Raw genomic sequence first — 15,816 nt, 5'->3', positions numbered from 1 at the left:
AGTGATTATCAGCTGGTGTGAGAACAACACCTATGCCAACAAGGAATACCTTTCTAGATTTGAACACTTTCTACATTTGCAAGGTGAATGGACTAAAACGCAGCCTTAAACAGCTTTTAAGTTTATTTGACTGGAGCTAACTGTGAGGCATTATGGGGTAATATTCAATCAATCAATATTGTCATGTTAAATTATTTTTACAGCAATAGATGAGTCAAGTAACTCACCACTACCCATGTTATATAATCACATGTTTTATGTTTTATTTTTTTCTGTGCAATATAGTTATGTCACTGATTGGTTCATCTTTATGTCTAACTTTTGTTTCTTAGCCATCAAGCGATGTTGCAAAAATCCTGGCTGGAGATGAAGTGATCAAAGTCAACAACCAGATTGTGGTGAGTCTGCTACCTAATTTTCCCATTGGATAAATAGATAGATAGTACTTTATTGATTCCTGAATAATGGAAGTAGAGAATAGTATGTTCCAGGGTCAAACTGCTGCCATCATTCAGCTTTCACTCACTTAGTCTCATACAGTATCCGGTCTTCAAAATCAAATAATCGCTGAAGTCTCCAATTGTACTAATTAATTTTAAGAAACATTGTCATAAACATGTGTGGCTGTAGGCAACCTCCTAAAATGTATTTTAAATAACTCTTCAAGATGGCAGTAGCTACATTTTGAGTATGGTCAGCATCCACCCGTTTCTTCTACCTCTGCATGTGCTTCAAAATGTTGGTTGGGTTGAACGGTTGTTCACAATGATCTCACTAGCGATATTAATGCTGACTAAGCAGTTTGTTCCTAACCACAGTTAACAACATCGGCTGTCCTGATGCTCCATCCATCCCATCCATCCATCTTCCGCTTATCCGAGGTCGGGTCGCGGGGGCAACAGCCTAAGCAGGGAAACCCAGACTTCCCTTTCCCCAGCCACTTCGTCTAGCTCTTCCCGGGGGATCCTGAGGCGTTCCCAGGCCAGCCGGGAGACATAGTCGTCCCCGTGGCCACCTACCGGTTGGACGTGCCCTAAACACCTCCCTAGGGAGGCGTTCGGGTGGCATCCTGACCAGATGCCCGAACCACCTCATCTGGTTCCTCTCGATGTGAAGGAGCAGCGGCTTTACTTTGAGTTCCTCCCAGATGGCAGAGCTTCTCACCCTATCTCTAAGGGAGAGCCCCGCCACACGGCGGAGGAAACTCCTTTTGGCCGCTTGTACCCGTGATCTTATCCTTTCGGTCATGACCCAAAGCTCATGACCATAGGTGAGGATGGGAACGTAGATCGACCGGTAAATTGAGAGCTTTGCCTTCCGGCTCAGCTCCTTCTTCACCACAACGGATCGGTACAATGTCCGCATTACTGAAGACGCCGCACCGATCCACCTGTCGATCTCACGATCCTCTCTTCCCTCACTCGTGAACAAGACTCCTAGGTACTTGAACTCCTCCACTTGGGGCAGGGTCTCCTCCCCAACCCGGAGATGGCATTCCACCCTTTTCCGGGCGAGAACCATGGACTCGGACTTGGAGGTGCTGATTCGCATTCCGGTCGCTTCACACTCTGTTGCAAACCGATGCAGTGAGAGCTGAAGATCCCGGCCAGATGAAGCCATCAGGACCACATCATCTGCAAAAAGCAGAGACCTAATCCCGCGGTCACCAAACCGGAACCCCTCAACGCCTTGACTGCGCCTAGAAATTCTGTTCATAAAAGTTATGAACAGAATCGGTGACAAAGGACAGCCTTGGTGGAGTCCAACCCTCGCTGGAAATGTGTTCGATTTACTGCCGGCAATGCGGACCAAGCTCTGGCACTGATCGTACAGGGAGCGGACCGCCACAATAAGACAGTCCGATACCCCATCCTCTCTGAGCACTCCCCACAGGACTTCCCAAGGGACACGGTCGAATGCCTTCTCCAAGTCCACAAAGCACATGTAGACTGGTTGGGCAAACTCCCATGCACCCTCAAGAACCCTGCCGAGAGTATAGAGCTGGTCCACAGTTCCAAGACCAGGACGAAAACCACACTGTTCCTCCTGAATCCGAGGTTCGACTATCCGGCGTAGCCTCCGCTGCAGTACACCTGAATAAACCTTACCGGGAAGGCTGATGAGTGTGATCCCACGATAGTTGGAACACACCCTCTGGTCCCCCTTCTTAAAGAGAGGAACCACCACCCCGGTCTGCCAAGCCAGAGGTACTGCCCCCGATGTCCACGCGATGCTGCAGAGTCTTGTCAACCAAGACAGCCCCACAGCATCCAGAGCTTTAAGGAACTCCGGGCGGGTCTCGTCCACTCCCGGGGCCTCGCCACCGAGGAGCTTTTTAACTACCTCAGCGACCTCAGCCTCAGAAATAGGAGAGTCCACCACAGATTCCCCAGGCACTGTTTCCTCATAGGAAGACGTGTTGGTGGGATTGAGGAGGTCTTCGAAGTATTCCTTCCACCTATCCACAACATCCGCAGTCGAGGTCAGCAGAACACCATCCGCACCATACACGGTGTTGATAGTGCACTGCTTCCCCTTCCTGAGGCGGCGGACGGTGGTCCAAAATCGCTTCGAAGCCGTCCGGAAGTCGTTTTCCATGGCTTCTCCGAACTCCTCCCATGTCCGAGTTTTTGCCTCAGTGACCACTGAAGCCGCACACCGCTTGGCCTGTCGGTACCTGTCCACTGCCTCTGGAGTCCTATGAGCCAAAAGGACCCGATAGGACTCCTTATTCAGCTTGACGGCATCCCTCACCGCTGGTGTCCACCAAGGGGTTTTAGGATTGCCGCCCCGACAGGCACCAACTACCTTGCGGCCACAGCTCCAATCAGCCGCCTCGACAATAGAGGTGCGGAACATGGTCCACTCGGACTCAATGTCCAGCACCTCCCTCGTGACATGTTCGAAGTTCTTCCGGAGGTGGGAATTGAAACTTTCTCTGACAGGAGACTCTGTCCTGCTGCTTTGCTTTGCTAATATACTTAAAAATGTATGATCATGTGGTCAAAGAGAGCTACGTTTACTTTGAAGTAAAAAAAACCCAAGTTATTTATATTTTGGAAATAACAACGCAAGTACTTCTTACAAAGTTATTTTTATTACGAGCTTACTCGTTATTAGGTAGGAGCTACAAAGCTCTGTAGTTTACTTCGCCTGCTAGCTACAATTTTCCCGGGAGCCAACATCCTCTGCAATGGGCATTTCTATTTTGTACAAGTGTAACAGTGCATTTCTTTTTTTTTTTTTTTATCCAACACAGGCCTCGTTTGTGTGTGGTCATAAATCTGATACGTATCCGATGCAACTGCAGTCTGGACACTTGGACCTATACGTCAACGAAATGCGATAAACGTCATAATTCTTTGCCAAAATAGACTGTTGCAAATAGAAACGGTGGACTAATAATAGTGTTTCACCAAGAAAATGTGTTAGTTAAGGTGGTGTCTCACCAGGGGGAAGGGGTGTCGCCCGGGGCAGGTGGACAGACGGGGAAGAGGGCGGGTGGGTATAAGGAACAGTGTTTTAGAACTTACTTGAGCTCAGACTCTTCCCCCACACATCCTCCTAACAGACGTCGAAATGTACTGCACGAACTGTAAAAAGCCAAGATTGAAATAACTGGGTTAAGAAAATGTTGACTCTCGTTACACATCCTTGAAATTGCCACAAATGCACCAACACTGAAACCTACACCCATGTTTACTCCCATAAACACTGCATCGTGTGTGACTAGGTACCGAATTTTGTACTTTTGTAGCTACCAGGTATCGATTATTGTAAAATCAAACGGTAACATATTTCAACACGGACGGACTTCTGCCGTCGTCGTGCGGGTTGCATGGACCATTCAGGAAGAACATTGCTTTGCAGGTTGACTCTTGTTTATTTTTCAACAACACAAGCTTTGTCTTTTGGTCAGATCGCTTTTCAGCTGCTCTGCACCTGCTCGCTCCTCTCTCTCTTTCAATCGGCCGCGTCTTCGTCGCTGTCTTCGACTCGCTCTCGGTCGTTTTCGCTCGTCAATTTCTGCTGCTGGTTCTCTTACTCTTTCTGCCATGATCTTTCCTCCTTCTCCCCTTTTATACAGTCAGAGGAGAAATGTTAATTGTGTGCCGGTGCGCGATCCACGCACCTGAATTAAATTGCGCCGGCGTCGCTTCCAGCACTCCCCGCCTCTCGCTGCGCCCCATTCTCCGCCTACTTGCTGCCATCTTGGGCCGGGCACGCTGCAGCCTTGCCCTGCTGTCGGCCCGTCGGCTCCGCCTCTCCACAAACACATTTGCAGGTTGCTGTGCTCAAGTAAAATGGCTTAATCACTTGGTGGGTAAACAAGCACTTTAAGAGCACTCATAGCAGACTCAGACAAACTGCCTGGAGGAAATGCATGTTTAGTGGTGTAACAATTAGTTATAACTTTGATTAGAATCCTAATTTGAGGTTGCCGATTCAGGGACAATATTAGTTTATTTAAAACGATGTGATGCAAAACAATTGCTTCCTTGGACTGAAGTGTGAGCTGCTTTTCTGTCTGTTCCACAAATGTTGCACTTTTCTGCCCTATTTGATAACCTGTCGAGGAAAACATTTATAATTTTCGCGAGCTGAACGGTTCGTACAGCCGAAAACAACACAAGCATAAGGATTTTTTTCGTCGACAAAGGCTAAATGGCGCCTAGTACTCATTGAAAACAAAACTAGCTTGACCACCACCAATATTCATTGGGCGAGACGTGAGTCAGACGCGACGTCAGTAACATCCCAGCAATGGCTTACCCGGTTTCAGATGATCTTCTAAATGATTAGTCAAAAGGCACTCAAGTCACTACTGGGTTCCATGATTGCGAGTAACTTTGGCTGATGCTCTGTGTTCGCTAAATTTCATATTTGTTTTTTTGACATGTATAAATGCCCTGTTGTGCAGCATGGGGCTGCGCCGCATGCGAGAAATGTGGAAAGCTTTTTGCTTTCCCAACAACCCGAAAATAAGACAAGTGTGGGAAGTGAAGGTTCACTGCCAACACTGCAGAAGCAAACACAACAATGTTTCGTGCGAAATAAACACACAGCATAATGTCTGCGTGTTGTTCAGGACAGAACTCACTGAAGCTAATACAAAAAATAACATAAGGAATTAACAAATAAAGAGATGGTTTGACATATACAGACTATCCTTAAATCTCAGTAAAACTAAGATAATGTTATTCGGTAACAGCAGAAGAGAAAGTCAAACACAAATATAAATAGACGGAGTAGATGTTGAGTAAAACAAACCACATTTTGTGTGTAATAATAGATGATAGTGTATCAATAAAGTTTGTCCGAGTAGTGGTAATAAGGGTAATAAGTACTTTTTTCTTTTGTTTTTTTGTATTTTTTTTATATTTCTTGCGCAGTCGGGTGCGTGTTAGACAGCCTGCTGGTGACTAAACCATGCAGGAACGTAGCAGCAGAGTGCATCAAATAAGATGGCAGAATTTTACTTTGACCTAAAAAAAGCATGTTTTATTATACGTTTATGAGGTGGAGTATGTTTAGAACTATAGTTAGACTTATCATTTTGGTTAATTTTGTCGAAAAAACTAACATCACAATGACCGTAATTGCATGCTTTTGTAGCAAAGGTGCCGCCTCTCCTTTAGACTGCTTTCTGTCTATGAAACACATTGTAATACCATTTAATATCTTGGAATACCAACTGCATTCAACGTCTACTATAAAATACATGCAAATGAGACTCAGAAGTGTAAGAAACAACTGGACAGCAGACTTACCAAACAGAGTACATTGTTAAACGTTTAATTAACAATTAGTATTTATGAACACACAAGCACACATTGAAGGACCAAAAATTTGTACGGTCGTGTTCTGGTATCGATTCCCATGTTACTGGAAATTGGCACATCGGTTCAAATATGAAAGTTGCCCATCCCTACTTGTGACGTCATGTTTTATGCGCATGAAAGTTATTTCACGGACCTATTCTGTTCGTATTAGACATGGCATCAGCGATTACATAAAAAAAAATGGATTTAACAAAAACGTCAGCCTTAGATATCATACCATGCAGTGCCTTTTTACTTCAATTTGTATTTCTGACTATTGAAATAAACAAAAAAATAATGTCCAAATTAGAGAGCGATGGTTCCTAAAAGATCATGTATAAAACATTTACAATTAAAAGATGTTGTTGACTGACTAAGTGACTGAAGGTATTGCAACAAATGTCACAAATGTCACAAAAACGCAACCTATGAAAAATAAGAATACCTTTTATTTTCTTTGGTATATTAGGTGGGCTGGAGCAGGGCTAACCTTGTGAAGAAGCTACGAGAGAATCCCAGTGGGGTCTCTCTGGTCCTAAAGAAGTCTTCCGGGTCGCTGAGCCGCAGGAGTCCAGTCCAGCGGATCCCCACTACGCAGGTCATTCCAGGATTCATTCTTTCAAATCACTCGAATCCGTTACAAAGTTTCCATTAGATTGGGATGCTATTTATCCAACGTTGTCTAATTTGATGCATGAGCTAAGAAGTTTTAAAAACTTGCTCACTCTTGCTGCGTTTTACCCCTCTTAACACCATGTTGATCTCAAAACCAGTTTGTGCCATAAGGGGGGAAAACACAAGAAGAGGACTTAAATCAACTCTGTGCCCTGACAAGCTTCCATGCTTGAGGCAAGGTTGTGCACGTGTTGTGGTCTAGTTGAGGAGTTGACACAATGCAGGAATTAATGAATCGATTGAGAACTCAACAGAAGGCTTTCCTAATACGTCCATACAAAACTCATATGCTTGTGTTCGTATTCATGTCTCGTGGAACAGGACGAAGAGGAATATAAGGAGGAGAGTTCAGAGGAAGAGGAAGAAGACAATCCCCGGCACTCCATATTCGAGCGGGTAGCAGCTTCTGTCAGGTCCCTATCTTTCAGGTCAGAACTTTTCTTTGCTGCTTTGAATGTTTATCTTAAATATGCTCCTCTTCAAAAGTGTAATCAAGGGTTCTTATCAGTTTAAACTGTTGAAGCACTATGTTAATAATCTAACTAAACAAATGAATAAAGCTGTCTAGCGTCATGGCTAATCTGCTAACTAACTATACAGCTCCCCTGTCCTCCATCACTTTTAGTTTAATGTAAACTAACTTGCTTATCTTTAACTTTCTATCTAGCTTTTTATGTTGTGTGTTTAGTTATTAAAGTAATTACCTAAAGATCTATGTATTAGTATTTTATTATTACAAATACAATATTACAACGACTGTAACTGGTTAACTTGAACAACTAGCTCTCCTCAAGGGATTAAGAAACTACAGAATTTAGTTTTAGTCTAATCTAACTTGCTAACATCTAACTTTCTATTTTGCTTTCAATGTTGTGTAGTTGGTAATAAAGAAACTACCTAAAGATATACAACTACAGCTAACGGACCAACTGCAGTCAAAAGATTAGAAGACTACAACAGTTTTAGTTTAACTTGCTTGTGTTGTGTCTAAATTTCTATTTAGCGTTCTATGTTGTGCAGTTAGTTAACAAAGTAATTTCTTTAAAATTATACTTTATGATTTTACTATTGCAACTAAAATGATCTGGCTAGCTAAGTAGTTAACTAACCAACTTGCTCTGTTGTCAAGGGATTAAGAAACTACATGCAACTTGTTTAATTTCTATATGACTTTCTATGCTGTGTAGTTTGTTGATAAAGTAATTATCGTAGCTAAAGAATATGCATCGTTATTTTACTTTTCCAACTACAATTAGCTTGCCAGCTATCTAACCAACTACCTCTCCTGTCAAGGGAATAAGACACTACAATTAGTTTAAGTTTAAACTAACTTGCTTATGTCTAACTTTCTATGTAGCTTTCTATGTTGTGTAGTTTGTTAATAAAGTAATTACCTACCTCTTATTGACTTAAGCTTGGACTTAAACAAACTTTGATGATCCACAAGGGAAATTGTTCCACACAATAGCTCAGTTACAAAGGATGGAAAGGGTAAGGATGGAAAGGATCGTTTACACAAGGGCACAAAAGCAGGGCGAAAACAAAACGTATAAAGTAGGCTAAAAATGTACCACAGTGGCAATATAAAATATAACATATATGTAATATTTACATATTATATATACAGTTTATATTATATACTGATATATTATTATTATATTGTATTATATAATATTATTACATAATTAATACAATATATAACAAATCCCAATTATGTACAATATTGTAGTATATGTAACAGCTGCAGAAAAAAATGGGCTGTATAAAACAAAGAATAGATCCAGCAGATAATTTACATTATAAACAAAGAGATGTAGTACATGGATGAAGTACTGGCTGTCCAGAGTCGGGACCCAGGATGGACCGCTCGCCTGTGTATTGATTGAGGCAATGTCTGCGCTGCTGATCCGCCTCAGCTTGGGATGGTTTCCTGCTGGCTCCACTTTGGATGGGACTCTCGCTACTATATTGGATCCACTTTGGACTTGATTCACACGGTTACGTTAGATCCACTATGGATTGGACTTCCACAATATCACGTTAGATCCGCTCGACATCCATTGCTTTCGGTCCCCCAAGGTTTCTCATAGTCATCATTGTCGACGTCCCACTGGGGTGAGTTTTTCCTTGCCCTTATGTGGGCCCTACCGAGGATGTCGTTGTGGTTTCTGCAGCCCTTTGAGGCACTTGTGATTTAGGGTTATATAAATTAACATTGATTGATTGATGTAGCTAACAGAAGCTGTCAGGTAATAGACAAATATCATCTATTGCTGTATGGCGAGTGATTATACACCTGGATGGAGTGCGGAATAAAGGAGTTCTTGAATCAAACACTGTGGGAACGAAGCTGAAGGAGCCTGTTGGAGTATGAGCTCCGCTGTCCCTTAAGTGTTTTATTACAACAACAATTAGCGAGCTAGTGAATGAAGGATAATTTATTCTCTTATGCATGTTCATTTAATCTCTAAAAAAATCTTCCCAAATCGCTGTCAATTTTCAGATTCACTATTTTGGATTAGTGTGATTGTTTGAAGCAAAAAAATACAATTCCTTCATGGCCACAAGCAGGGAACGGGAGACATCCTGCCACCTCTTTCTCCTTGTAAAATGTCTGTCTTCTCCTTCTTCCCAAGGACTGATATATTATTTTCCAAACGGAGGTTGAGTTGTCTTTGTCTCTTCTGACTCCGGTTTGCATGTTTACTGTTCCTCTGCAGGCTTATCTTGATGATTATTGCCGCTCGCAAATACCTCACACCATCCTGTGAGGACTCTATTGTGTGTCCTTTTATAGGTGTGACTAAAACTAACCATTTACAGAACTACTTAATGATATACTTTAAAAACAATATGATAGTGAGTATGCAGAAATATGATGGCAAAATTAGTATACATTTTTTTAGGTGTATGTTAGCAAAATGTGTAGTTAGCATTAAAACATTCAAAACCTTCACTAGCTAAATAACCAACTAGCTCTCCTGTCAAGGGATTAAGAAACTACATTTAGTTTTAGTTTAACTTGCCTATGTCTAAATTTCTATCGTTCAATGTTGTGTAGTCTGTCAGAGTAATGATCTAAATATTATACAAAAGTCAGGGCTGCCAAGTTTCAGAAAATGACAAGAGTGAGATTTTAGAGACATGATGCTTACTGTCTATCTGTGTTGGCCCTGCGATGAGGTGGCGACTTGTCCAGGGTGTACCCCGCCTTCCGCCCGATTGTAGCTGAGATAGGCGCCAGCGCCCCCCGCGACTCCAAAAGGGAATAAGCGGTAGAAAATGGATGGATTGATGGATGCTTACGAAATTTTTTGAGCTTTTTTTTTAACGTTAATTCGGCCTATTTTTACGTTGATTTATAACTTATAACTGATGTCCTCACCTTCAGCGGCTCTCACTGCATTGAATACTTTTGCTTCTTCTTTTGGTTCTCGACGCAGATTTCAGGGACTCTGTGGGTTCCTTTAAGGCAGTCTAAATCGACCCTTACAAAGTTTGTAACATTGACAGTGTTGGGTCTATTCAGTTTTATTTGTACACTGTCAAAGTTAAGGACAAACCCTGAAATTACATTTTTAGGAAACAGTGCTTTGGGAGGCTCTCAATCTACATTTACAAATCTTTAACTGACACGCACGCACACGTTTTAAGTGTCAACTGGCTAACAGTAGAGGCAAATAAATCAGACACATCTTTGCAACAAATCCAGTACAATAATAGACTTATAGCAGCCGTAAAACAGTTCATGTAACCTAGGCAACATAAGGAGAAACAGCGAATCAACTGTGAATAAAATTAGGTTGTTATACCTTCTTTTAGCAAGCAGGAGAATGTTGAATAGGTTTTAAATGTTGGCGCTTTTGTGAGTGAAAGATAGTTTGAGACGCCAACACGGCCTGCCTTCTTCTTTTATTGGTGGTTAGCAATCAAATGTGTGATGTGTGAATCGAGATTTTACCCGACTCTAAATAATTTTGTTGAACCCTGTCTTTTTAAAAATATATGTATTGCTTTTTACCCTACACGTTTCAAGGTTCAAGGTGCCGTTTATTGTCCATTCTTAACATGTACAAGACACAAGAACTGAAATGAAATTTTCGGGACAGTCCCACTAAGAGCAAACTGTATGATTGAGACTTTTATTAGTGGATTGCACAGTACAGTACATATTCCGTACAATTGACCACTAAATGGTAACACCCGAATAGGTTTTTCAACTTGTTTAAGTCGGGGTCCACGTTAATCAATTGATGGTGTGCCGCTAACGAATCAGCCACTTACGGTGGGAAACAGGTGATATTCGGGAAGCAGGGAAGAGTAAAACAAATATCAGTCAAAGGCTGGACATCCAGGAGGGGGTCCAGACTGAGTCCAAGGGAAAAACCTAATTTGCCATAGCACACATAAACATGTTACATGTAATCACAAAAACTTGCTACAGAGGGGGGGAGTTAGAGCCATGGAGGCCGGCTGCCGCTAAAAAACTACTCAGCCGTCCATCACCCTGAAGGGAAAGCAAGCTGTGTGTGTGTGTGTGTGTGTGTGTGTGTGTGTGTGTGTGTGTGTGTGTGTGTGTGTGTGTGTGTGTGTGCGCGCACGCGTGTATGGCCATTGCCATAGGTCTTGTGGCGTTGTGTCTACAGGCCTGGAGCCGTTCTGCATGCGATGCAAGCAAAGTTAGACTCCCAGGTGTGGGATGCGATCTTAACTCTACTAACTTTTTCTTTCACTAATCTTGATTTTCATTATTTTCCTATCTTTTTTATATTTCATACACTGTATTATTTGTGGGGGAAATGTTCAATTATGAGATTAATTGCAATTTGGACATTGTAAAATCGATTAGTTAACGTCAATAATCGATTATTTATTTAGTCTAAATAAAGTACTGCGGAAAGTTCTAAAATTGTCTGACTGCAGCAAGCCACCTCACCGAGAGATCCGACCATCCCTTTATTTTAGGGAACCTACATCCTAGTTTTGCACACATTTCCATTATTTTAATAAATGTACTGGGAATAATTTAACTGGTTCCTTTTACAAAGGCACTGTTTTTAAAAGTTGCAAGTGACGCATCCTTATTTAGTGAAACAAAATGTTTAAAACTGCATCAATAAACTTGAATTAAAGATGCAATATTAATCGATTTTTGATAGAATCCTAGCTCCTGATTTGCAATCAAATCGTGAAGCCCCCAAAGACTCCTACCACTAGTATGCTCTACATTTTTTTTGATTACAACACTCAAACAGCTGCGATGAGGTGGCAACTTGTCCAGGGTGTATCCCACCTTCCGCCCGACTGCAGCTGAGATAGGCTCCAGCACCCCCCGCGACCTCAAAAGGGACAAGCGGTAGCAAATGGATGGACAATCAAACAGCCCTGTGTTATGTTTCCCTATTAATTTCAATGAGACATTTGGTAACACTTTATTTAGTATGAGGAACACATTCACAATTAATTAGTTGCTTATTAACATGCAAATTAGTAACATATTGGCTCTTAATTAGTCATTATTAAGTACTTATGAATGCGTTATCCTGCATGGCCTTATTATACAACCAGTAAGCCATTAACTAAGAGTCTTCCCTCAATAACTTCAGAATTATTGCTTGTTAGTAACCCTAACCCTAACTCTTATATGTTCCCCTAGTGTCCAAAAAACTCTAAGTCTTTGTTGCTTTAATAAGCAACCAATTAATGGTGAATATGTTCCCCATTCTAAAGTGTTACCAGATATTTATGACATAACCTCTTTCTAGCAATGCTATCTTCCTGTTTCCTAGTTGTATTGCCTCCTCTTATTTACTAATACTCTCCTCTGGACTTTGTAATACATCTTACCTTTTCTTTCTTTATTCCAACTATCGTGCCATTTTTTTATTGACTTCACCACACTTCCAGCTTAATTTATTTTGAAGATTTTCGGAACTATTTCATGTATTAAATTCTGTCTTGTTTCTAAAGCTATATTTTTATGCTGATTAATGTACTACTACTTTACTTACTTTATTATTGTCTGTCCATTCAACTGCCATGTAAATTGCTATTAATTCCACCTTAAAAAAGACAATTTGTCACTAATTATTTGATTCAAAACTATGTTTTGAAGCTCCTACTATTTTATCTTTTATATCTTTAGATGCATTTGCATATTTTGACAATGCTTTTTATTGATACAGTTTTCTATCTGGTAATGATTTAAACTTGATTTCTTTAATACTTACATCTAAATGTCTTGAATGTTACACATCCGCTGCAGTATGCCAGGAATTGGTATAATACTATGAATTTGATCTTATTCCAGTGTAAAGTGCATTACAGTACCCCAGACGTGATGAGATAGAAGTGTGTATGACCTGTTCAAATTGTTTAAAAGATAGAAAATATTTAATCTTTCATAAAAGCCGAAGGTTTAACAATGGCGTTGATTTGTTTGTCAAATTTAAAACTATGGTCTATAATGACTCCAGGGCTGGTGGCTGTGGGAGGTACAGAGTTCTTAATAAAGTCCAGGTCAAGCGGAGGGTTACTGTTGCCCAGCAGCACAACTTCAGATTTTTCCTCGTTTAGCTTTAAAAAATTCTGCGGCAACCAGGCCTTGACGTTATTTAGGCACTCAAGTAGGAGTGTTAGGGGGGTACGAGGATTTTTTTTAAATTGGCAAATATGTATATTTGGCAGTCATCTCCATAAAAATGATAAAAGATGCCATGCTTTAATAATACTGCACCAAAGAGATAGATTATAAAAAGCAAACAGGATGGGCCTAAGAAATGATCCTTGGGGGACTCGACAGTCAATGGGGGTGATGGATCAAGTTGAGTCCCCCAATTTTACACAGAAACTTCTCCCTGACAGGTAAAACTTGAACCACTTCCGAGTAGTGCCCCTGACACCTAGTCTTCCAAACGAGATAAAATAATTGTGTGGTCAACTGTGTCACAAGCAGCAGTCTGGTCTAAAAGCAAGAAAATGGCTGAACTACCAGAATCAGTCATTGAAAACAAGTCATTAAAAACCTTTTAAGAGTGCTGTGGAAGGCTCTGTAACCTGACTGAAAAGTATCTAAAATGCCACTGTCATTTAAAAAAGGCTGTATCTGCATTAAAACACTCCTCTAAAATATTGGATACAAATGGGAGCTTAGAGATAGGCTGGCAGTTGGACAAGACAGAAGGGTCAAGACTGGTCTTTTTTTTAACAAAAGTTTAACATCTGCCTTTTTACAGTAGGAAGGCACAACCCCAGAAGTCCGGTTGCTGTTGACTATATCTTTCACAATAGGGCCAATTGTTGCCCATACCTCATTGAAAATAAGAGGCGGGACACGGTCAGTGGGAGAAGTGCTAGCTTTCAGTTTATTAACCAAGTCAGTGAGAGCTGGTAGTGACATAGGTTCAAACTCATTAAAGATATTCACACAATTTGTCGACATGGCAAGAAAAAGAGACGGCGATGATATGTTAGCTCTGACAGTAACAACCTTGTTGTTAAAAAAAACTGCAAGAAATTGTCACAAATCTCGCATGACATTTCCAGCATGATGGATAGACTGGGATTTAAAACAGAGCCATATTTTTAAAAGAGAACCCGGGGCTTATAAATGTTATTTGAAACTAAGTCAGAGAAACACTTAGTTTTTTCAGCCTTCCCAACATCTTGATACTTTGTCCAACTGTCTTTTGGGAGTTTGTATGTCACCTGTAGTTTGTTCTTCATCCAGCTGTGTTCTGCCTGACTCACGCCACGCTGCGTGCGTGACGTCATTGAGCCACACCCAATGTTTGGATCTATGGCGCATGACTTTCAGAGGAGCCAATTTATCCAGCACATTGGTAAAAATAGAAAGAAATGCGCCTATTAGCTGCTCTGTGTCAGAAGAGGTGACAGTACTCATTTGATCTGCACTGCAGAAGTGAACAGAGGGGAGAGGCAAGCAGCAGTGTCAGGCTTAATAAAGCGGCCAAGGCGCTCAGGAAAAGGCAATGTCACATTGCTATTCAAATAAGAATCAAACATGACCGGATTGTGGTCTGATGTATTGCATCACCCACAATTACTAGCTACTAAATGTACTCTACAAAATGTTATGCACTACAGTAGTCTTAATAGCCATACTCCAACAATTACTTGGGTTAGAGAACTAACTAAGTAACAACTAACTAATACTTACCTAGATAGCAAGGGACAATGGTACATAGTTTAATCTAATTAACTTGAGCTAAGTTGCCATTGTCAAGGAACGGCAGCGATGCATAGTCATCAAATCAATGTTTTTTCTTTTCATGATTTATTTTTGAAGACAATAAACCAAAAATACTACCCATCTACACAATTCAAACAAAATAAAATCTCCATTATGATATAATCTGAAAAAACAACAGTAATATTAAGAGGGAAAAAAAACAATGACATGTTTCCTACTTTAAGGACTATCTCTACTCTTTAGCCAATAGACTACAGTACTACATATGTAAAACAAAATCTAAATTGTTATAACTACTTACTGACTGTAACATGAGCCAGGTAGCAACTACAAGTCACTTTGTTTCCTCCCTACTATACACTTGGAATGAATAGGCGTAAACAAAGTAACTGCTCACTACTTTCTAGATGCATGGTACTTGTTAAAAAGGTACGTTTCATTATTATGCATGTTAACTAGCTGGCTAATGGAACCTTTTAAAAATGAACTCGTCAGCATGGAAACTTCCACCAAAACATTGACCTCACAACCTGACAGATCGCAGTTGGTTTTTGCAATGAAGTAAGTACATTCCACTTCGTACAGCCACGACCTACGACGAGCTGGAGGATGGGAAGAAATGAGTAGACAGATAAATGGAGGAAGAAGGAGGAAAGGGAGTGATTGAGGGGGTTTAAGGAGACAGCGAGAGGTGATGGAGAACAGATGGTCTTAGATAAATGGATGGAGTAGGTGGGAATGAATTGCACAAAAATAGGCCAACTTTACTGGTAAACAAAGCTTTGAAAGTCAGTTTCTTCATATTCCAGGAGAGCCGTTCAAGGTCCAGAAGCGACTGACGAGCCTATGGGACAGGAGGAGTCAGAGCTGTCTGCCGACAAGGAGCTTGAAGGCAGGCTCACTCCAGACCAGCAAGACGATCCATCTCTACTATCATCCTCAGGTACTGTAAGACAACAGGAACTCTTTGAGATACATCAGAAGTCCCTAAACTTGCATTTCTTATGCTTTAATCTAGGGATGGGAGTTTGATAAGGTTTTTCCGGTTCCAATTGCACTTTCGATTCTAGTTAACGATTCAAAAAGGTGGATTAGCATCAATTTTGT

The 15,816-nt window shown here is 41.0% G+C and overlaps 1 protein-coding gene across 2 annotated transcripts in view; it reads left to right on the top strand.

The window, feature by feature from the left end:
• Positions 1 to 15,816, top strand: part of cnksr1 (connector enhancer of kinase suppressor of Ras 1) — an 80,574-nt gene that overhangs the window by 49,236 nt on the left and 15,522 nt on the right. For both annotated transcript variants that reach the window (XM_061895969.1, XM_061895968.1), the window contains 4 exons: positions 333 to 398; positions 6,292 to 6,420; positions 6,819 to 6,925; positions 15,519 to 15,652. In XM_061895969.1, the coding sequence (XP_061751953.1) occupies positions 333 to 398; positions 6,292 to 6,420; positions 6,819 to 6,925; positions 15,519 to 15,652 (436 nt within the window). The remainder of the gene's footprint in view (positions 1 to 332; positions 399 to 6,291; positions 6,421 to 6,818; positions 6,926 to 15,518; positions 15,653 to 15,816) is intronic.

The sequence above is a fragment of the Nerophis ophidion genome, linkage group LG03 (assembly GCF_033978795.1).
Source record: "Nerophis ophidion isolate RoL-2023_Sa linkage group LG03, RoL_Noph_v1.0, whole genome shotgun sequence".
NCBI lineage: Eukaryota > Metazoa > Chordata > Actinopteri > Syngnathiformes > Syngnathidae > Nerophis > Nerophis ophidion.
The sequence above is the reverse complement of the archived record's forward strand: the minus strand, read 5'-3'. Positions and strand labels throughout refer to the sequence as shown.